Source organism: Gambusia affinis, linkage group LG02 (genome assembly GCF_019740435.1).
Source record: "Gambusia affinis linkage group LG02, SWU_Gaff_1.0, whole genome shotgun sequence".
Classification (NCBI taxonomy): Eukaryota; Metazoa; Chordata; class Actinopteri; order Cyprinodontiformes; family Poeciliidae; genus Gambusia; species Gambusia affinis.
Window position 1 is genome coordinate 18613887 of NC_057869.1, and position 22885 is coordinate 18636771.

The following is a 22885-nucleotide window of genomic DNA, read 5'->3' on the forward strand; positions in this document are numbered from 1 at the left end:
AGGTTTAGGTGCCAGGGTAACCCCGCAGAAAAGCAATTCAACCTCTGGCATAGGTTCAGAAAGAAAACTGGTTCTGCATAACATTTTCTTGGTGAGAGTGGCTGTCCTGTCCTTGGCAATTAGGGTTGACTGGTCAACGTAAATCCAAGGGTAACGCATCTGACATCAGTTGAAGCTGGAGCCTCAGGAGTGTAGCTGCCTTTGTAGATGCTGAATGTTTGGTCAGCATTAATGCTGCATAAAGTACATAAGTGTAGAGAGATATACTTACCATTATAGAAATTAAAGCCTCTATTAGTCTGTCAATTGAGGAGAGTATATTAAATGAAGCTTAATGTGAAAGTAGTGACAGTCCAAACAGCAGTTGTTATTAACAGCTTGGCGTGAAATGTCCAACAGATTGATGTAATGTCCATACGTCTCCCAGACATTCTTCCAACACAAAATCTGTGGCGTGATAGATGTGGAGTGAAAAAAAGCTTTGCAATGCGAGTTATTCTGAAAAAGATTTTTTTCAAAAATACACATATTTCCAAAAAAACTTGAAATCTTTACTGGGCGATTTGAATAGTGGACATGAGTGTGAAGACATTGAAAATGTTTGAAGGTTGTCTGATGGACATAATATCACTATAAATGAAAGCCAAATTACTCTGGAAAAAATATGTGCAGGGCATATATTGGTGAGTTTTAGTTTAGAGGACTGTTCACAAATGTAAGAGTGAAATTAAATTATTCTCTGGAAAGATGTTACATTCATGTTCCTCATGCTGGCAGCAATTTGCAATCAATAAAGTTTATCAATAAAGAATAGTTGTATTATATTATTCTCTCCTACATTATGACAGGTTTATAGGTGAATTTAAACAAAACCCAGATATGTTTTTAAAGACTGGGGCACTCATAGTTGCCAAACTTATGGTTCTATAAAACTGGTAAAAGGTTAATTCACAGCATTCGAGTTAAAACGAGGCACACCTGTGGATGCATTTTATGGCAACACATCAGACGCACTTCCCCTTTGTTACATAATGGAAAAAGAAAATGCATCCATCCTTCCATCCATTTTCTAACACCCTTTTCCCCAGTGAGGTCAGGAGGGGTGCTGGTGCCAATCTCCAGCTAAAGAAAATACATCAGAGTGACAAATGTGGACCTCCACGTCTGGTTCAACCATGGATACAATTGCCAGATGCCAAAGGGGGACAACATGCATCTCTTCACACAATTATATACAACCGTTATCACCATGGGAGTCTCCAGCTGTCGGGGAAAAGGCGGATTCTGTGTCCTAGAAATGAATGCACTATTCTACCCCAGAACAAAAGCAAAAGACCTTGAAACTGGTCATACAGTGAAACCAAGACAGGCGACAGAAAATACCCAAAAAAACAATGAAAGTTTGCAAGGACAATCAAGGACAAATATTTCAGTTCTTAAACACATCAGAACACAGATATGTGGTCTGATGTAACTAAAATGGAAGTGTTAGCTGATAAAGACCTTTGTTACCTTTTGAAGGAAAAAGGGGAAAACTTGCAAGCATGAGAACATTATGCTGTTAAGTTTAAGGGTGATAGTGTCATGGCGTGGAGGTGCATTATTGTAGAAGGACTGGTAAACACTTCCCAAAAGACATATCATTAGCAAACAGAAGTTAAGCAGTGTTTAGAGGAACATCCTAAGACATCAGCCAGGAAGCTAAAGCATAGGCTAAAATGGGTTATGTGTTTTTTTGTCTAGGCTATGTAAATATTTGATTTTATATTTAAATGCATTTATCTCTCAAAGAGCTAGCAGAAAGGCCAGTTTTGTTAGTCTTTTTAATGGTGTTAGACTTGTGCTTCACCAGCTTACACATTGATTTGTAGTTACAGACTAACTAATAGCTAATTTAAGTATATTTAAAAAAAAAGAAAAAGAAAAAAAAACAGACATCATTTTTCTTATTTTACCAGTTAAAGAAATCAGGTCTTTCTTAGCTATTTATTCCAGATGTTTTCTAGAAATTCCTCCCATCTTTAGTCTCATAATTTCCCTCTCTCCTTTTTGTTTTCTTCTCCTCTGACAGTCTCCTTCTCCGTCTCTTCTCCTTTAGGAGCTGCTGTTCAGCGTCTGTGCCCTTAACGTCATCTCCACCATTGTGTGCGCTCTTGCTACCGCAATGTGCTGCATGCAGATGGTGTCGACTGATGTACTGCAGATGGTAAGAGGGATGGAAAGGCGGGTAAAAAAATTTTTACCAACAACTGTTATTTCATATCTCCGAACATACCCGCAACTCATCAGGTAGAGCGCTGTTGTCATCATGTAGCTAACTGCTGTAGCTTGTGATGCAAGAACCCTCCACAGATTTCATCCTGGGAATTTTATGCCTGCTTAAACAAGTTTAAATATTTAAATTGATGCCTGTGGCTCCATGTTTTGTTTGACAACATTCTGCGGAGACTGGAAATCACTAGTCATGCTTTTATTTTGAATCCAGCCTGACAAACCCAGAGTTCTGGGCTCTGTCACGTTGAAACCAAGTGTTATAGCAGAGCACAGATTCAGAGGTATTACTATAAAGAAAACAAGACTAAAAGTTGGAATAAAAAAGTATTCAGGAAAACTGTCTTATGTTATTCAGCAATTGCAAATAATATTGTAAATGAGTTTCTAATTAAGAACAGAATGTCCATTAGTGATTATACAAACGTGGATAGACTATTACTATGTTCCTGCATTCTTTTAACTGTAAATGTATTTCTATTTCTGCAATCTGCTGGGTAATGACCTGAACTTAATCCACTGTTTGATAACAAGGATGACAAAAGCCTGCTGATTGCTCTATTTGCTTTGTGTTTCAGTTCATGCCCCACAGAGCTCGAGCCTTAAACGCTGAGTGTATGACCCCCCATGGTACCATCCTGCATCAGACCCTAGACTTTGATGAGTTCATTCCTCCGATCCCTCCACCACCTTACTACCCCCCAGAGTACACCTGCACCCCGTCAATGGATGGACAAAGGTGAGAAGCATAATTCTGCTGCGTAATAGCAACATTTCAATTTATCGGCTTAGAAATTGAGACATTATCCCAGTATGAAAAATGTGATTAATTCCCAACAGCAACAGCCAAGTTGTGATTGTTCAGTTTTTAGATTGTGGATTAGCAGTAAGTCAATAGATACGCTTTGTTGCTACAAATTCCTTAATAATTCAAAGTAATGTGAATTACTTTGAATTATTAAAAATATATATATGCAAAAATTGTGTTTACCAGTCAAATGCAGCCTAATGCGGTTAATAGAGGACCTCAGTTGAGATGGGGTGAACAGAGTCCTCTGAGCTCTCAGACATTACTTTAATATAAATGAAAGCAGGATGCAATTATTTTAAAACACCAGAGATTTGAGTCTGGACGGAGAACAACAAAGGGAAGCAAAGGCGGAAATAAAAAACAGCAACTCCTGGGGAACCATTTGGAAACAAATCATAGTTATAGTAAACATGAGTGGAAATCGAGTCCTACAGAGGGAAATATAGAGGCATGGTTCACCACACATCAGCTGTTATAATATCATTAAAGATTAAGAAAATCCTGAAAAATCTCAATATTGAATGCCTGCGAGGTTTTAGACCTCTTGCAGCTTTGCCATAATTCTGTGCTGGGCCTAACTTCAATATGAAAAGGAGAGAATACATGACCAAGATCCAGTAATGCCATGTGGGTCTTAGTTTATTTAATATAGGCTAAAATATAGAGATTACAAAAGAAAAAAAAAATCTCCTATTTTCTGCCAGATTAAAGTACTCATTCGTCGTTGATAAACATAGATGCCACATGCTCAGGATTTAGGACAGTAGATCTTCATCAGAGTTACGAATGTCGGGGCGTGCTGTGGTGGCGTAGGGGAAAGCGTGACCCACGTTTGGAGGCCTTGAGATCTCAAAGCAGCAGTCGTGTGTTTGATTCCCGAACCTGTTCACATTTACTGCGTATCTGCTTCCTGTCAGCCTACTTTCAAATAAGGGACACTAGATCCCACAAAAGACCCCCTGGAGGGGAGAAAAAAATCATAATAAAAAGAGTTGCAAATGTCTCAACCAGTGATTTAATTGGACTTCATTTAAACGCATGGCCTGGTTCGAATTTCCTCTTCTGTGAAGGAGCCTGTTATGCTGAATTTTGGCACAAATTGTCTTGCGATGGATGCAGCATTTTATTCTGCAGGGTGCTGCTGAATCACTATTTTAAAACAGCCAGGCTCTGCAATAAATGAATCCAAATGTTTAAACTCTTCCTCTACAATTGAGAGTCCAAACATTTGTCTTCTTATAAAACTAAAATTGCAACAAAAGGAGGCCCAGTAGTGCTTTGGAGTTTAAATAATATATGGAAAGAAAATCAGGAAAAGTTATACGGTACTTTAAAAACACAATACCAGCTCAAATCGGTTTCCAAATAGTGTGTGGATAAAACGAAATAGATTACAACATAAGTGTATCCAGGTTTCTTTAAATGTTGCATAAAATTTCCAATGAGTTTTTGTTTTATATTAAAAGATGTGATATGCAGACATTTTTACTATGCAAAATGGTCTATGTACACAAAAGGTATTGCAGATTTTTGAGGTTATCAAAAATGTTGTATCCATTGGAGTTTTTTTTTTTAAACATGCTAGATTTTAAAATGCTGGCAAGCTTTTGGAAATCAGTGTTGAGGTAGATTTACTTTCTTGAGGGTACACACACAGAGACTGCTGCTTTTGTAATGGCCGCTGCATTAGCTTTGCTAAACTCTAACAGAATGTGCTAAGTCATCTTAAAACACCATCTCTGTAATAAATTTGACTTTGGTATAAAATACCTTCAGCTCTCTAATTGTTACCTTAAGTCAAAAATATAAATAATTAATCGCTCACCAAGAGAGCTAGAACAATATTCTTAATCTTACCATTTATGATGTTGTAATTCTTCATAATCAGCATTTAAGTCTTTAAAATCCTGAAGTTAAACAGTTTTTATACATTTCTTATCTCGGTGTGAATATCACTCTGACCATGGGAGAGCTGGAGCATTTCCCCCTATTAAGCTGCTCTGGATGATTAGATGACCCCTCCTCCTTATAACTCCCCCCATTTTCCTCAGTCTTATGAGCTAGAATGCCACAGCTGATGCTATTTGGCTGAAAGCCACATCTATTTGTCAATTAAGCCATAAATATCTACAAGGCAGACGAAGCATTTATGGTGTCTCTACTGAAGGCCACGGATGTGTCATGACATCATAACGGCTCAGATGGTTGGAGGAAACTCAGGCTGTATTTCATGCTCTGCCGCTTCAGCTGAGAATAGGGTTGTTAGTAAAAGATATAACGGCACGCTTGGCTGCTTATTCTTAATTGGCATCATATAAAACAGAGGTGGTGTACACTGAGTAGGGCAATGATACATATTGCCTGAATTTGAGTGTTTGAGACAAGAGGATGTCTTTCACCCTTTAGTTCATTGACCAATATTCACGTTTATCAGGCCACTTAAATGCTTACTAGCATGTGACTGACTTTGAGTATTGTCCATTATTTCTGCATCTGGTGTTTTATTTGTCTGTAAGAATTTTATCTGTTGCTCGTTTCTGTTTTACCTCCTTGGCAGAGGCTTGCATCTGGACTTTCCACACTCCCCCTTCAGCGCCATCTATGGGGTGCCCATAAATAGCCCGGGAGCCCTGTATCCAACTGACCTCCCTCCTCCGTATGAGTCTGTGGTGGGCCAGACCCCGGCCAGCCAGGTGAGGGATACACATACAACTCTGCCTTCAAGCTAGTGTCTACACTGAAAGCAAACAAGTCATAAGTTGGCTCTTTCCTAAAGAATAAAGATTTTTTCAGTTTTTTTTTTTTTTCCCCCTTTTAAATTACAGGCAAATAAGCAAATATAGGCTTCTCTTGTTATATATTAATACATTACAGATCAACTGTAACCAAAAGATTTTATTCCATTATTTGATTGCATGTACAAGTTAATTCAAAAGCAACTATGATAGAAATCTGGCTTAGGAATCAAAAGTAGGATAACTTGTCTCCAACAAAAATACATAAGCAGCAGGCAGTCTAAGTGACATCTTCTGGGTATAATGATAAAAAAACACAAACGTCCTAAAATCAACCAGGCTACTTAAGATTTGTTAAATCAAGCTGTTGTCCTGCAGCTCTATGTGCAACATTGTTATTTTCTGAACTAGTGCCCCTTTCCTTTAAAATGAGAGATGAATGTTGGTGTGTGATAGAGTAACACAGCCCCCTACAGCCCAGTCAGTAGTATTGCAGGTTAGGTGCTTCACAGCTCAATCAAAACAAAGTACTGCATCCCTGCTTCTATGAAACGCCTGAGGCGTTTTTCAACTAGTGATTTTGCTTTTTTCAACTAATGATTTTGCTTTTTTCAGGTCACCACCAGTATCGAGCAACAGGCCACCGAGTCCAGTCTGTGTGACAGAAACACCACAGCAGGATTCAGCACACAGGGTAACGTCTCCACAGAACTAAGACTGCCAAAATACCCGTTAAATTTAATTTTAAGTTGTGAAAATTGATCTTTAATATTGTTAATATTACTATGTAATTTTGCCTTTATTTTCAGCCATGTGAATGCATTTATTAATTTTTCTCTTTTTCTTATTCATCTTTTGCAGTTACGTTTTTGTTTGTCATTTATGTTTTTTTTTGTTCCTTTTCCTTTTATAAGTTTTTCATTATTTATAACTTCTTATATACACACATTTAAATGATTAATTAAATTATTTACTAATTATTTTTATTGTTTAATAAAAAAAATTTATTTCAATCATTTTTATGCATGTTTTGGATTATTAATAAATGTCAGTGATTTTTTTTATTTTTATATTCCATAAAAAAAATGGCAGAAGACAGCAATAATTACAAAAGATTTTAAGTCATGCTGTAGCTAATCTTTTTTACTTGTACTTAATGAAAATGTCAGCCTCAGTTGACAGTGCATCGCTGATGGTGTCTGAGGTGGCTGACCAGGACCAGACCTGCTCTTCAGAGGACCTGTGCTCCCTGGAGGTTCAAGGCTCCGACTCGTCTCCGTTTGGCACCCTGCAGACCGCCCCCACTGACGGAAGCTGCACCAGCCTTGAACTTTGCACGCGTCTCTCTACCCGTTGCCACCGCGGCATGACTCACACCGATGCACGGCCTAGTGACACGGGATACAGCGAGTCCTCACACACCCAGGACTCCCTGGAACGCTCACCGGATTGGTCCTCAGAAAACTTTAGCAACCTGGACCAGGAGTATTCTGCAGAGAACACGCATCCATGCGAGGAACTGAGGGCCGCAATGCACATTTGTGACGAACTGGCCTCAGCCAAACATTTACCAGAGGAGCCACCAAAAGCCCAGACACATTCCTTGATTAAAGCGAGAATGATGAGCAGGAAGCTCACCTTACCTGTAACTATCCCGCCACCGCCGCAGCCTTGTTCCCCCACCTCAGTGGCCTCCTCTGGTGGAACTTCTGCCATCAGCCCTCTGGCTCCCTCTCCTTCTCCCTCTCCCCCCATCCGGCCACGAGGCCCCAGGCTGTGCTTCAGTGTTTGGTCACCCTCCTCCTCATCACAGCCCCCCTCTACCTCAGCTCAGAGTGGCCAGTCACCATCCGAGAGGCCTCGGGCGCTCAGAGCAGCCAGAAGGTATCGCAAACTGGCACGCATTGTCCGTTCCACCAGTGACCCCATCTCCTGCTCCACCACAACAGGAAGTACGTGCAGAAAATACTTCAAAGGATGTTTAGAGGAGAAATTAGTAAAGTGATCAGTTAAAGTGAACTGAGGCTCATACTATAGTTTTTTGTTTCCCCCTGCAGGACAGAACTGTGGGTGCACCACTGGAAATAACTCAGCTGCTGCAGGCTCAGCTCGTACTTCTCCAGAACAGGGTAAGAGAGTCCAAATGTTTTACATATCTACTGATGAAATGACAGTCATACTCTTTAAATTTGGACATCTTATGATTTTTGCTTTGTTTTATAAAAAAAAAAAAAAAAAGAAATTGATTTGTGGTATTTGTTTCTGCTTTATGTACTATTATCTAAATAACAATAATAATTTAAAAAAACACTGCTTATACCTTTTTTTTTTAAATACAAGTCAGCTTCTTTAGTCTTTTTTTCTGCTACCTTACTTGATTCAATGTAACAAACTGCAGGGTTTGACCTATCAATATTAGAAGTTACAGTCATTTTCTGTGCTTTAAGAGTTTTTGCATGATTTCCTCCTCAGAGGCAAGCTATGTTTCATCAGAAGTAGTCGAAGCGAAGCCAGGCCATGTAGCTGTCACAAAGCAGCAGCAGAAGGAGGGCAGGAAAGTGGACATCCACCTTAAGCCACGATCCCTTCACACGCACCCCTCACATGAGCGCCCGCACTCACTGGCTGACCTTAAGATGTACAAAGACACAAAAATATTAGTGGCCAAATTCCTGGAGCACTCCAGCAGCAGTAGTCTACCTCCAGAAGTCCAGCAGGTTGTCAACAACATCAAGTATGTGATCAAGTCAGACGAGAAACACATGGAAGAGGCCATCTTCAGTGCCAATGTCATAGATCAGGTAACCAGATTTGACTAAATATGTGCAAAGCGATGTTTGATAACATTATTATTAAATGAATACAGAATACTATTCTAAAATAAATAATGAGGAGAGTTTTCTCTGCCTCTGAGGATTCAGAATTTATCTGAATCTAACATGAAAATTGACAATTAAGATGTAAAAGGAGTTGATATTCAAAAATTTGATTTTTCTATTATTCAGCTATTCTCACTATTGATTAACTAAAACTAAATAATTCAAGGTGAAACCAAATGGAAACACAAGACTAAACCAGATTAAGCTACATATTTATTAAACAAAGAATTAATAACCGTGAAATCACCAATCAAAGGAGCCATAAGGATAACCTTGCAAAACTCACTGGAATCATTAAGAATTATATATATATATATGTATGTATTTTTCTGAAACTAAAGTGATATTTTCAGAAAATATCCCTGTAGTCATAGAATATTCATTCTGTCCTGCATATTCGTTGAACATCCAGGCCCATCCTGGATTTTCTGTGGGTTTGAGCTGGGTTTGCTGTGGGGGATTTAGTTTGTTTTAAATTTTAGTCAGTTGTATGATGAAGGTCTTGTGAGACTTTATTTCCCCTAACACTTTAAGGTTTCAAACTTAGTTTTCTTCAAGGAGGCAATGGCAGCAGAAGCATAAACAGCTTACCCAAGCCTCTCTCTCTTTGTCGTTGTTTTCATGTTGCTAGGTGATGACCCAGCGCATCATTGGCAGTCCAAGGAAACGGGACCACGAGGACATACATCTTCAGAGCTGCGGTGCTTTGAGTTCCTCCCCGTCGCCATCTATGTGCCGCTCAAAACATCACCCACAGAAAACCAGCTCTTCAACTGACCCACAGGGCTCCCCGTCCTCTGAACAAGGCCTCGAGTGCAGAGAAACCATTCTCTGACCACTCGGATCAAGACTCTGAGGGCATTCCAGTGTGCTGATGTTGCTGCCCTGTGTGGCAGATGTCTGCGGAGTAATTAATAACTCTCCAGACATTATGGGATCATTGTTTGCTCCATGTGGCTGCAAACAATGAGCAGATGCTTTCAGTACAAAGCATCTGAAGTGCTCCTATGCTGCTCATAGTGCCCTGTGAGATCATGCCAAGTCATCAGCAAAAATGGTAGCAAACTCCGTCAGAGCCTGCCAGTGTCTGTAGTGGCTTTTTTTTTTTCTCATCTGAAACAAATAAAAGAATGTTTTTCTCCCTCAGGGGACCTTTTCTACTGAATTTCATCTCCTTATAAAGAGGAACTAATAACCCAGCTGGTAAGCCTGAATCCATGACAGACATGCAGAGAAATGTCTGTTTCTGTGTTCCTCTTGTCCTCATGAGGAACAAATGTGTCTGTACAAAACTGTGAGCTGAACTGACGGGACAGACACTGCTGGCTATTGTTTGCTGACTTGTGGAAATGTTTCTGATAAGGTGGTGAATATTTTGTGGTTCAAAAACATCACAAATGTTGATTATTTAACTTACCTCATTGTGCTACAATTCTTATCAGTGTTTCAATAAAATATGCATTTTTAGTTTTGGCTGAGTGTCTTTGTACACTGATGTAGTTATGCTTTGTTTTTCTTTTACAAATTATACAATCTTGTGAATTGTAGGGATGAAAACTGTAGAAATTCTAATAGAATAGATGTCCAAGGAAATTGCTTATTTGTTGACAAGTGTTAGATAGTGGTAAATACAAACAACCATAAGCAAAATAAAATTTATAAATAATATTAAATAAGTACACAGTATATTTAATAGTATAAATATTAGCAATTTGACCAAATCTATAAAAATAATAGTGCACTCTGTAAATGTAATGCAGTGACAGGTTTTATTTAGCATGGTATATGAATTGCCTTAGAAATTGGCATGTGAAACTTGTTTTTTTATTTTTATACTGTATGAACTAGTAGCCTGTCCAGGGTAAAATTTATCACTTGCTTATTGGCAATTAGAGACAGCTCTCTCATGACACTGAATAGTATTAGTGGGGTTAAGAAAATAAATAGATGGACGAAATCTCACTGTTAGCTATCCTTCGAAAAAAAATGTATTGCTACATGAGATAGCATTTTGTGCCTTTTCAAATTACTGCACTGACATATTAGAAATACCCTTTACTGTCCCAAAGAGGGAAAATTCAGAACTTTCCAGTGCAAAATGCTCTTGACTATGTAACTCACTGTTACCCATATTACATTCCCAAAACTCTGACCCACATCCTAAACGTTTATATTACGAGCATGTTTGTATGCTTATGGCATACAAACAAAAAGATAATGGTAAAATAAAAATCAATAATATATTTTAGAATAATTTTGATCAAGCCCCGTGTATATGGAGTTAAATTTGTTTCACAATTATTCAATCAAAAAACCCATCTTGTCAAACAAAAAAAAAGTACTATTCAATAAAAATAAAAAATAAATCATGTCAAACAAAAGAATAGAGTTGTAATCAAAACTTTTGGATTTAAAAAAAAAAAATTCAAACAAAAAAGTATATCAATCAAATTGTAAGAGTAACATTGCCTCCCCTCATCCACAGCACTGATTATGTGCTTGTAAATAAATAATCTGTACAGTCACTTGACGTGTGGTGCACATTAACGTGGACCTAATAACATAGGTAAAGCGATTTGCCGTGTTTTCCTACTTCCCACTTCAATGCTAGTTAATACACACACACGGAATATTACACAACAGTTTTTAACACGTATTTCCCACGCTTAATGCCACTCGACAGAGTTCTGAATCGAAGGGAGTCGGAGTCATCCGCTTTAGTCAGCGCTTACCAATAGGAACACTCTTACAAATTGCAATTCTGACAATTTGATTGAGATATTTTTGTTTGATTTTTTTTTTTTATCCAAAAGTTGTAATCACAACTCTATTTTTTTTTTTTTTTTTTTGGTTCACATGATTTTTTTTTTAATTTAATACTACTTTTTTGTTTGTTTTTCTTTATTGAATAATTGTGAAACAACTTTAACTCCATACATGTATGGGGGAAAGCTCTTTGTTGTTAATTTACAATTAAGGACTCTTATTGTGAAATTAACCGGAAATTGCGCGTAGTGCCTCCAGCTAACTTAACCCGTACATAGGATGTTTGTAGGCAAAGAATAGTGAGATAGATTGAAAGCTTGCGCCCGGTTTGAATTGTTAAATGCGTTTAGTTTCTATGCGATGGTTTTGTTTAAAGTTTAAGAAACAAAATGTTTCTTTCTCCGACAGTAGCTGGTGCTTCTCTGGCATCTATGTGGCTGCAGCGTTAGCTAGTGTCAAGAGATTAGCTGGACTTTGATATGAGCTAACGCCGACGTCAGATCAGAAACCAGGATCTCCGTGGGACCTTTCGTACAAAACTGCGAGCTTACAATCCCAGGAGTTCCCAAACGCTCAGTACGTGACGTGTTTTACCAGAAAAACAATGACCGTGGCCCTGGCTAAAGGAGACAGTTAGCAGGAGCAGTGTGGTGTTTGGTGTTCTCGCAGCCCACTGCCACGGCGCCTCGTTGCAGTCCACGTCGAGTCCCTTCTGTTTCACAGGCCACGTCCCCGCGGGCGTAGTTCACAGAGAAGATGCCGAGTGTGCGGAAGGGGACGGAGAGTAAATACGCGTAGAAATGTGAAAAGCCTTCATCGTTTGTGACTCTGTGTGTGTGTGTGTATGTGTTTGTAGCGTTTGTTTCCGACGGCATGTCACGTACACAGATGTGTTTTACATCGGGATAACACACTCCGAGCTGCGGTAGCGACCTGTAGTGACGTTAGGCTTTTAGTGTGCATGTGTTTGAAATGATTGGCTTTGGTGCAAACCGACGGGGAGGCCGCATGCCGTCCTTCATCCTCGTCTTTCTGATGGTCATCATCGGCGTGCTGGTTTTCAACTACTGGACGGTGTCCAACAAGCACGGACATCTGCTGGACGAACTGGCGGAGATACAGACGCAGGTGAAGCGCTCGGACGCGGCGCGGAGCCGCCTGGAGAAGCGCAACTCGGAGCTGATAGTGCAGGTGGACACGCACAAGAAACAGATCGACCAGAAGGATGGAGACTACAGCTTGCTGGAGGGCAAGCTCCAGGCCAGAGAGGGGGCCATCAAGAAGTGTTCAGATGAGAAGGTAAACTTGGATTCTGGCTTTGTTTGATCCAGTCTGACTGTCGTGACACGTGTACCAGATATCTCACCAAAGAACTGTCCACAGAGAGAGTAAAGATGCAATTTAATAGTAAAAGGATGAATAAATATTTATACCAGAGGTAATCACTGTGGTAAATCAGGAAAAGCCAATGAGCAACACCACAGTAAAATGGTGTTGGTTTATGGAAATGTTGTGTGCTACTCAGAACAAAAAGCTGTGATTGTGGTTATTCTTTTGTATATAAAATGCTTCTAGAAGAGACACAGAATCCTAATTATATTCTGAAAGTAAATCTTAGGTCTTGACCTGTGATTACATACTTGTAGAACATAGTTTACAGAAAAAGGTACATGCACTGCAGTATCTCTTTGACCTCCTGGATCACAGAGATACTGTGTTGACACTCGGAGGAGTAGAGAAACACTGCGAAAGGATAACCTTCAGAGCCGAGAGGGGAATTACACATGTTCAACCTGTCCTGTTCTCTGTGGCTGACTTCATGCTTTTCCTGTTCCTCCGTGAATGTTTCCTGTGTGATAGAAACATTCGGTTTCTGTCACACGCAGCAGCAACACCAATTTGCAGCTTCATAATATTTTCATTATGTTGCTTAGAAAAGTCTGTACAAACTTGCCCTTGATTAGGATCTCATTCATTCTCACTTAACCGCTGTCTCTCGAGATCTGCTTCACCCCATGTTTTTCTGTATAATCGCCACGTTGCAACGCTTAAATGCTTGGCATCCTCAAGCCCAGTATTTATGAAAGTATCTCAACTTTTCTCTATGTAGAAAGGATTGTGGAAGCCATAAGTAAATTTATTTACTTATTTGTTCTACTTGATTTAAAAATATATATACATTATTCAATAATATTTTTTGCTTCCTGACTGTGCTGGCATAATGCCATCCACAAAGTGTTCAGGAAAATATACACTGTTGCTCTTTTGTTGGCCTGCCAAACGTCATCCATGGTTCGCAAATTGGACACTTTCATTTTACTTTTGTGAAATGTCTTCACAAAATTAAAGACATTTCATTGTGTCTTTACTTTATTTTCTTTATTGGAGGTGTTGTTGTCTTCGACCTGTAAACCAGCATACTTTGCTGATTTCTGTCACAAAGCTCAGAAAGAATTGCTCAAATCATGCACAGTATGCTCCGTGTGTGGTTTGGGGATATATATATATATATATAAATTTATCTGACTGTAATATTCTGTGCCACTTTGTAGTCTGTACAGAAGGTTAGAGCTGGTCATTTTTGCTACTAACTAAATATGAGCATCTGAAGGCATAAGAACCAGGTGGTTTAGGTGGAAACACCTTTCAGACTAGACTAAAGTCAATATTTGCATTTAAGTTGTCCTTAGCTACTGCAAATAGTAGATCTTCCCAGCTTCTTTAAAGAAGCTGCTATGCTCACAGCCCTGGTGACCAGAGAAGTATAATTACTAAAAAAAAAGAAAAAAAAAGAAACTATACACAAATTTAAAAGCTCTGTTTTGTTTTTTGGTCATTTTCCTATCCCGTATGCTGTTTTAAACCAAACTACCTTTTTTTTCCTACATTTAAAAAAAAAATTGTTTAGAAACCCACTTAGTGCCGTTAGAAATTTACGTTAAAGGAAATATGCTTAAAATAATCTCACTATGTGGAGAGGAGACAGAGTTCCAGGTCCCAACAGTGTTTCTGTAATTAAACTGGAAGTTTGCATTGACTAACGTTCCACTTTTTCCTATATAAACATCCCACCCTTGTGTTTACAGGACTGCATAAAGCGAGAGGCCTGCAGTTACAGTAATCAAGTGGTGTATTTATTGAAAGTTATTGTTCGGCTGATTGGCTTTTTCGAGTCAAGTTCTAAATATGAGCATCTGCCTCATGTGCCTCCTAAAGTAATTTAATGTCTAGTTTATGCTTGTAAATCTGATAAGTCATTAAATAAGAGTTAGGGACCAGGTCTTTGGAATAATGTATTTCGTCTCAAAGAACCAAGTATGGCTCATGTTCAGTACAAGACATTCAAGACAAACAAGTTTGTCTTGCTTTTCCTAGAGTAAATAGCATTAACTTCTTGAGTCCTGAGGGTTTCTGCCTTCGAAGCTTTTTGTTTGAACAAGTTCTTGTTGTCAAAATGTAACACCTTTCATAACTCCTGGATATATATTTATTTTTTCCTTTTGCAACAGGTGAAATTGCAAACTGACGTCACATCCCAAATGGCCGAGGTGCAGAGACTTAGAGGTAAGACCAGACCAGCAGAGGGCGCTGTCAAGCTGAAGCTGATTGTTTCTTAGAAATTTACCCCTTTTCCATCTTCATTATGTTTGCACGGTGGTGTCGCTGCAAACAGAGCAGCTGACGGAGCTGAAGCAGGAGTTCATGAAGCAAGAAGAGCAGCTGAGAGAAGTGAAGAAAAATAGCTCTAGTTTGGAGAGAAAACTGGAGTACGAGAGGTATTTGATTCACTTCATATTATCTGCTTCAGTGACTACCTGGTTTTTTCTCTTTTTTAATGCAATTTAAGTAAATTGTGGGAAACAGCTTGCCTCTTTCTCAAAAAATTGGTTTTTAATCATATTATGCTTTAAAAGCATGCAGAACAGCTTTAGTATCATGATACTTAAATGTAATGACTGCTCATGTCAAAGGTTGGTATGTAATGGGTTAAAAGTAACAGTTTAGCTAATATAGCAATGAAAACCTTTGTACTGTGTGAAACAAATTTAATTCCATGAAAATCCTATTTGCAATCCCAGTCACATTGTTTGCATTCAGTGTAGCAATATAATATAATATTAGCTTCTCCTTTTCTCCTTTGTTTTTATTTGGATAATTCACCTAGACAATGTTAACCTGGCCTTGTTTTGCTTTTGTATGAAATCAGTTCCATAGCATGCTGAAATGACTCAGAATGACGTGGATATAATATAGAAATGTGTGTGTGTGTGTGTGTGTGTGTGTTTTCCAGTTTGCAGTGTGGACGTCAGATTGCACAGCTTAAGGGAGAGTATGAAGAAGCAAAAAAAACCCTGGAGAAAGAAGTGTCAAAGCTGAGACTGGTTAGTTTTAGTAAACCTTGATTAACAACATTTCAGCTATTCTGGTGATTCTGCCTTTCTATGTTGCTGTAAAAAGTCTGGAATTTGAGTTCAGTGTTTTCTGTTTTTGGAGTGTATCCTTATGTTCTTCCCCCCTTATGTTTTTCCTTCTTTTCTTTTTTGTTTTCTGCCTTCTTTTTTTTATTGTGACCTGTATTCTCTTCCATTCTTGTTTTTAGTTCTTTCTCACATTCTTGCTTTTCTTGTGTCCTATCCAGTTTCCATTATTGTCTTTCTTTCCTATCTTACTTTTGTACTTTCCTTTTTCTGCCTTGTTCTTCTTTTATTTAAATGTTATACCTCCTTTCTTGTTCCCTTCCTTTCTCACTTTCATTGTGTCTTTACTTAATTTTCTTACTAATTTATGTACATTATTTCCTTCCTTCCTCTCAGTCTCTGTTTATGCCAGTCCCATGTATAAAACCTGAACCAATGTATTTAATGGTGAACTCTGTGCTTAATGTTTTTAAATGAGGATTAAGTTTGTAGAACTCTGAAAACTGGAATATGTAAAAGAATTGAAACCTTAAAGCTTTGTATAGGAAGGTCCTGTCTCCATGTTGCATTCCCAATTTATTCAGCAGTCTAGTGTTTGTTTATAGCTTTATTTTTTATTGCTAGAACTGTTCCAAATAATTTGAATATTTCGTTTCCTCATATTTCTACTTGGCTCAAACTTTCTATTCAGTGCCCTTCCGTGTTTCCCTCAGGCTCACACTTGTTCCTGTTTCTTGTTTATCTCTCTGTAATCTAGACTGTGGTCGGTGGCCTGGGCAACGTGGGCGCAGGAAAGCATGCAGGGGAAGCAGGAGGTGCGGATGTGACAGGAGAGCGCCAGACGGTGGCCACTCACCAACATGACAGGCACTCAGAGATAAAAGGTAGATTGAGCATGTCTTTTCAAATCTAATCATTTAGTCTTGTTGCATGCAAAAATCTAAAATCTTTTCCAGGTGTGCACCTGTTGTATATACTGATTGGTTAAAAATGATTAAATACTTTTTTTTTTAATCTCATTCCTTTGTTGCAGAAGAAATGGGCAAACCTGGCAGCGATGCTGGCATGCCTGGAATTGAAGACAGTGAGGTGGGAAAAATGGATGAAGTTCAGTTTGGTAAGCATTAATTCTGAACATTGGAGACAAATTTTTTGTTTTGCACATCAAACACTCTGCCAACTGTTTATATTATGACGGTGCCATATTGTTGGACCAGCTCATTAGGAGTCTATTGAGTACACAGTAAAGCTAAACAATTTTCAGTACATTTAAAGTTGTTTTTTTTTTTTTCTCATAACATTTACTGTCTTGATCAAATTGTTATGGGAATAACAAACATAAAAGTGGGTGAGACCATTTCAGTGGGTTAAATATTGCAACATAAACTCTCACTGTATCTTTAATTTTATTTAAAGCCTTGAAGAAGCCCGCCATCACTCAGAAGCAGAACGAGGCGCCGGATGTGGGAGCCGCAGCTGGTGCTGGTCCTGGCCCGGAAGCAGCCGATGGTCCTGGAGGTCAAGGCATGCTGTTGGACCAGCCCAGGCTCCAGCAGGAGCGGATAGAGGGCCGAGCAGGGGGGCTCGCACCCCCAGTCATCATCAAACAGGGAGACAAGCCAATAGTGTTTGAAGAAGATAGCAAGGCAGGGATCAAGGCAGACGAGCTGGGAGAACAGCAAAGACAAATCCCAGGTACAGACTGACGCTGCAGCACGTGAATCTTTAAAAAAAGAAGAAAAAAAATCAAGTACTTGAAGAATTCGCTCTTGTGAATTGTGCTCTTGTGAAATAAACAAATTCTCGAAAGGCAATTCTTGGTGATGACTTGTGAAGGAGTTATGATTTGTTTTGTTTTCCCTCTGACCTTCAAGTTGACAGCAAACATTTGAAGATGATTCCTCTGCCTCACGAGAACGCCCAGGTGCCCAAGCCCGTCCAGCAACGCGCCAAAGAAAAAGTCCCTGCGGAGCAGTTGCACCACCGCCAAAGTGAGTTTCTTTTTGTGAATATTGAAAATGGCGGTGGGGAAGGTGGATTGGGATGTGTTCTGTCTTAAAGGGCACATAATCATGGTATTAGGGATTCTTGCCACTTGTCCTTGTCCTAACTCACTCCAGAGCAGGATCCAATTTTCCGTGGTGCCATTTGTGTGATTTTTGCCACTTGCTCAGTGGATATCTGAGTCATTTTGTGAACATGAGTTGGAGTAGAATCAGGGAGTTGAGAGAGCCCTGAATTACAGAAAAGAGGAGACAAATAACACACACACGGCTGCCAGATTATCTTTTCCAGGTGCCTGGCTTCTGCTTTGCTCTGCTGCCTTTGATTCCTCCTCCTTTTTAAATTGATTTCTCCTTTATCTCCCTTGTGCCTCTGCCAGGGATCTTTTCAGTCTTGTAAAGGCAACCAAAGTCCTTAGCACCCAGGTGCTTTTTCTCTAAAAAGGTGTGACGGCAATCTGAAAAAGCTGGACCTCATTATTTGTTTTCTTAGCTCTCGACATGCCTAAAACTTGAGCTGCTGTAATCAAGTTGTGGAACTTTACCACAGAGGTTATTGTTATTATTGCTTATTTTTACAAATACAAATCTAATTTCTTTCAGACCCTTGAAACAATGCTTTCAGGGATCTGCTGTGAAGTCATCACATGCTGCATCCATGGCAGCCAAAAGGGGTCATCTGTGTATGTGGCTGGTGATCACATACTTTCCATCTCCATGCTGAGAATAATTACCAAATGGGGTTAAGGAATGAGGACTAGAGTGAGGAACTCCATCAGCATCATTACCTGATGATGTTGGAGCAATGGAAACTGGCATAATGTCCTCGCCCCCTCTTTCCGTTTTGCCTCCTTACTCCTCCTCCACGGCCTCACTCCTCTTCTTTTTCCCTCTGGCTGTTGACCCCGTCCAAACCCTCAACCTTCTGTTGTCAGAAATGTAGCACTGTGTTGTGCTCTGGCCATATACACCATATACTTGCGATGGTTCATGATGTGTATCTTTGAGCTATTTCAGAAGTCTGGTTGATCATTGGTGGATGTAATAGTTTATACATTTGCTGACTTTGGAGAGAGTCGAGATTCACCAGGGAGCAATGTAACAATTCAGGAAAGATTTAGAAAAACAAAGCCTAATAGAAATATGCTTGACATATTGCGACAACTTGTTTAAGCATATTGCATCTAAAGAGTTATGTGATAATCTTATGCTTATATGTTGTGGAGGTTGAGAGTATTCAGTATAGAACATTTTAATCAACACAAGTAACTGAAAATATAGGAAAAAAAATCTAATAATTGTACATTATCAATTGCATGAATGTACAAAAGCTTTTGCAGAAGTGATATGTTTTAAAAAAAAAATTTTTATGTTCACAAGTGATTCAATGATTTGAAGATTGAATAAGCAGTTTTAAAAATTTCAATTCTAACCTGAGAAATGGACCAAAGTGACTAAGAGAAATGGTAAAGTGTTAAAATGGCTGTTTCTCTTCTCCAACAAAAATCATACATTTCTGCTGCGCTGCTGTGATTGAGTGGACTGCACAGATGTCTCAGTTACCGCTCAGTTCTTCTTTTATGACAAAAAAATGTAAAGACCGCACTATTTTTTTTTTCTTTTTTTCTTTTTCGTGGTTTTGCTGCTTCAGTCCGTCTAAGGCCTTCCTTCTCAGAAATGCCCGTCTTCCAAATTAAAACCTTTCTCCATGTATTAACCTCATCCTCTGTGTACCATCACTCACTCCTCCAAGCATTCGTCATTACTTGGTTTCTCCTCGTCCCCACACACACCTATTGCTTCCCACCACGACTGCCGCTGCTTCCCTTCTTTCCTGACGAGGCCCTTCTCTGCCTCCTGCAGGCCGGTTCTTTGATGAGAACGAGTCCCCAGTAGATCCGCAGCACGGCTCTAAGCTGGCGGACTACAATGGGGACGACGGCAACGTTGGTGAGTATGAGGCCGACAAGCAGGCCGAGCTGGCCTACAATGAGGAAGAGGATGGTGATGGTGGGGAGGAAGACGTTCAAGGTGAGCCAGGCCTGAGCCCCGGAACTGTGGACTGTGTGTCCAGTGTGTATCCACCATTCCTCCCTTGTTTCCTCCTCCACCCCTCATTCTGCTGCAGCCCCACCGCTGCACTGGTCCAGAGTAGCTCACAGTACCCCGAGTCTGGTCATTGGATCAAAAATAAGTTAATTAAAAATCATTTTAAAAAACATGTTGCTGTTTTTTTTGGGGTTTTTTTTGTTTTGTTTTTATATATATACAGGGAAAATTTGACCCTTGAACTTGCGGTTCTGTGAGAGTTATTCAACTGCCATCCAGTATTTTCCATCGTGCCTGTGCTTCTTTTTAGCTAAACCACCTGTCTGTGCCCACCAAACATCTGACCTACATCTAAACCAGTAGATATATATAGCTCACTGTGTTACTGAATGTTTCTGTGTTCTCCTTGTAACATTGAAGTGCATGCCTGTGTTTGTTTTCTTTGTGATTGCTTCCTAACACTGTTTCCTTCCATTGCCTCCTTCACTATAGAAAAGTGTTTTAAATAATCGATCTGTGCGAGAAAAAAAACGTCCTGACATGCCACTTGAACATAGCTTTGTCATGTGTATTCTTGTTCTTCCTTATGAATAACTGATTATTTTGTGCATGATTAATGTATACATATATAGAAGGTCCTTTTTATTTTTATTTGTCTGTCTTCTGGAAATTGGGGACTTAAAGTTCCTAATCAGTCTGGAAAAATTTGGAATTTGATTCAAGAATTAGGAAAAGAAAATGCAAATCCATAGCTATACTTATTCATTTTGTAGGTTTTTTTTGTCCTTCCTTTATTCCTTTTTTTGATGCCTTCTTTCCTTCTTCCTTTTCTCTTGCATTCATTTTTAAAAAATTAAATTCAATTAAAATATAAAATACATATTGATCTCATAGGAAAATTTCTTCCTTGTCTCCCTTCTTCCTTATTACTTATTTTTGTCTACCTCCTTTATGCACTTTCTTCCTTCCTTGCTCTTTTTTTTATTTATTTATTTTTTTTCCAGGTTTTATGTTGAAAGCCTGCCCTATAGAAATATTGGCCGTAGATTTCTAGTGCATATCAATATTAAACATTTCCTCATTAGGTAATTAATCTCTGTTGGTTTGACCTCTTTTTCTTTTCCAGATGACGACGATCGGGACATTCAGGACAGAGACCGAGCCGTGGATTATGGGAAAAGACATCAAAACAATGACATTCTTTGAAAAGAAACTCACTCGGTTATAACTTATATAAAAAAACAAAAACGTCCTTCCTCTTCAATCGAGGTGTCTCCTGATATATTAGTTGCAACATCACCTTGTCTAAGCACTTACAGCAGACTTCTTTAGTGTTATGGACTATTTTGACACTTTCAAACTAATTCTGAATAATATTAATAGAAATTAAACACGGCATTCTCCTGAGCTGCTATGTAATTGCTAATGTTTTTTTTTTTAAGTTACGACAGTAGGGATGATGTGCTGTTGTCACTGCATTTTGGTACTGGGTAACTTCTTCAGGTCATCATAGACTGGTCTCGGAGAGTTCGATAGTTTGAATCAAATCATCTTTTCTTTACCTACTTTCTCTTTGCTTTTGCTTGATATATTAAAAAACTGCTTCCTGGGATATTCATCAAAGAAACAAATCTGGGCTCTTTAAGATGGGATGCCTACAATGAAGACTTTTTTTTTTTTTTTTGTCTTTTAGTGGAGTGGGAGATTCAGTTGCCAAGGACTTTACCACCTATTAAACCGCTTTGTTTTTGTGACAGAGACCCAGAAGTGCTCCTCATTCCGTTTTTAAATGCCACTACATGTGAAACAAAGTGTTCAGTCATCAAAACTAAGCAACACACTTGCTGCTTAAGCAATACTTAGGATGGTGTTAGGAGCAGACATTACACATGCTTCCACCAATGAGGTCTCTTGAATTTTGATGTAGTTGAATTGTTAACATTTGTACCAAGGGAATAATTCCTCACCTTTGGGGAGATCTGTAAAACAAGAAATTAGTTGTTTGTGCAACCTGGACAAAAGATTTCTCACTGAAAGGCGCATTGAATGTAATTTAATTTTATTAAAGGTGATGCTTCATGTCTTTTGTCACTTGTTGCGCTTGCAGATTGGCAGTAGGAGTGATGGTTTGTCATCATTAATGAGATGGGTTTAGTTGACACAGCTTCTAATGTAAATAACCTCTGAAATATTGTATTTATCAGAAATATTCATCATTGCTTTGCTTGATGGAATTAACAAATACTAAATTTTGTTATAAAATAATTTTTCTGGAAATGCTTTATTTTGGAAGCTGTTTTGACAAAAGGTCAGTTACTGTATATAAATGTGGAAACTTCAGGAACTAACACAAAAATATCTAATTGCATACTGTAATTTTGTTTGCTTTTGCCATTAAGTTTAAACGTGACATTTACATTTTCAAGAGTCTGTGTTTACTTTCCCTTGATTTCAAAGGTATTTCTTACAATATATGTAATGAGCATGAGTATTTTACAGACTGATCGGTTTTAGCCATGAAAAATAATTTTCTTCTGCATTCATTGGCAGGTTAATGGAAATAAAGCTGAACAATAAACTTCCCAAAAACCATATTAAGTCAAGTTTAATAACCTTGGTTAAAGTTCAAAATACAGCATTTGGTGAAGTACAAAAACTTCATGTTATACAGCTATATGAAAATTATTAGCATTTTCCAGTTCTGGATTTGTATGTTAAACATTTGTGCTAACTGAGCTTGTTTCTTTGTTTATGTTAATGATTGAAACTGTAAGGTCTGAAATACATTGCTTCAACAATTGCCTTTTTTTAATGACCTTTTTTCATCTGCCTATGACGCATTTACCGCATCATCAGACTCCCAACAACTCAGACGTGTTTCCTATTTACCTTGGATATACACTGCAGTTACCAGATCATTGCTGTGCAACAAAAGTGAATAACGGCTTAATGT

At 38.7% G+C, this 22885-nt stretch overlaps 2 protein-coding genes across 8 annotated transcripts in view; both read left to right on the forward strand.

Annotated features, from left to right (window-relative positions):
- fam189a1 (family with sequence similarity 189 member A1) overlaps positions 1 to 10208 on the forward strand; it is a 91582-nt gene extending 81374 nt beyond the window's left edge. For 2 of the 4 annotated variants that reach the window (XM_044100428.1, XM_044100411.1), the window contains exons 5-12: positions 2099 to 2206; positions 2850 to 3010; positions 5640 to 5775; positions 6433 to 6511; positions 6987 to 7769; positions 7875 to 7946; positions 8290 to 8618; positions 9328 to 10207. In XM_044100428.1, coding sequence (XP_043956363.1) covers positions 2099 to 2206; positions 2850 to 3010; positions 5640 to 5775; positions 6433 to 6511; positions 6987 to 7769; positions 7875 to 7946; positions 8290 to 8618; positions 9328 to 9531 — 1872 coding nt within the window. In that variant the 3' untranslated portion in view covers positions 9532 to 10207. Of the gene's footprint in view, positions 1 to 2098; positions 2207 to 2849; positions 3011 to 5639; positions 5776 to 6432; positions 6512 to 6986; positions 7770 to 7874; positions 7947 to 8289; positions 8619 to 9327 lie in introns of all 4 variants that reach the window. The other 2 variants (XM_044100437.1, XM_044100421.1) reach the window with 2 other exon arrangements.
- A 1478-nt stretch (positions 10209 to 11686) lies between these two features.
- On the forward strand, positions 11687 to 22732 carry golm2 (golgi membrane protein 2). 4 transcript variants are annotated; one of them, XM_044100459.1, is made up of 10 exons: positions 11687 to 12761; positions 14972 to 15026; positions 15136 to 15238; positions 15754 to 15844; positions 16638 to 16764; positions 16914 to 16997; positions 17297 to 17575; positions 17755 to 17871; positions 19747 to 19914; positions 21059 to 22732. In XM_044100459.1, exons 1-10 carry the CDS (start codon positions 12435 to 12437, stop codon positions 21136 to 21138), a joined length of 1431 nt encoding a protein of 476 aa, XP_043956394.1. In that variant the 5' UTR covers positions 11687 to 12434; the 3' UTR covers positions 21139 to 22732. The 4 variants fall into 4 exon arrangements, with proteins under 4 accessions (XP_043956394.1, XP_043956385.1, XP_043956412.1 ...); XM_044100450.1 differs by having other exon boundaries at positions 11694 to 12761; positions 16917 to 16997; XM_044100477.1 differs by lacking the exon at positions 19747 to 19914 and having other exon boundaries at positions 11695 to 12761; positions 16917 to 16997.
- Positions 22733 to 22885: the final 153 nt, after the last annotated feature.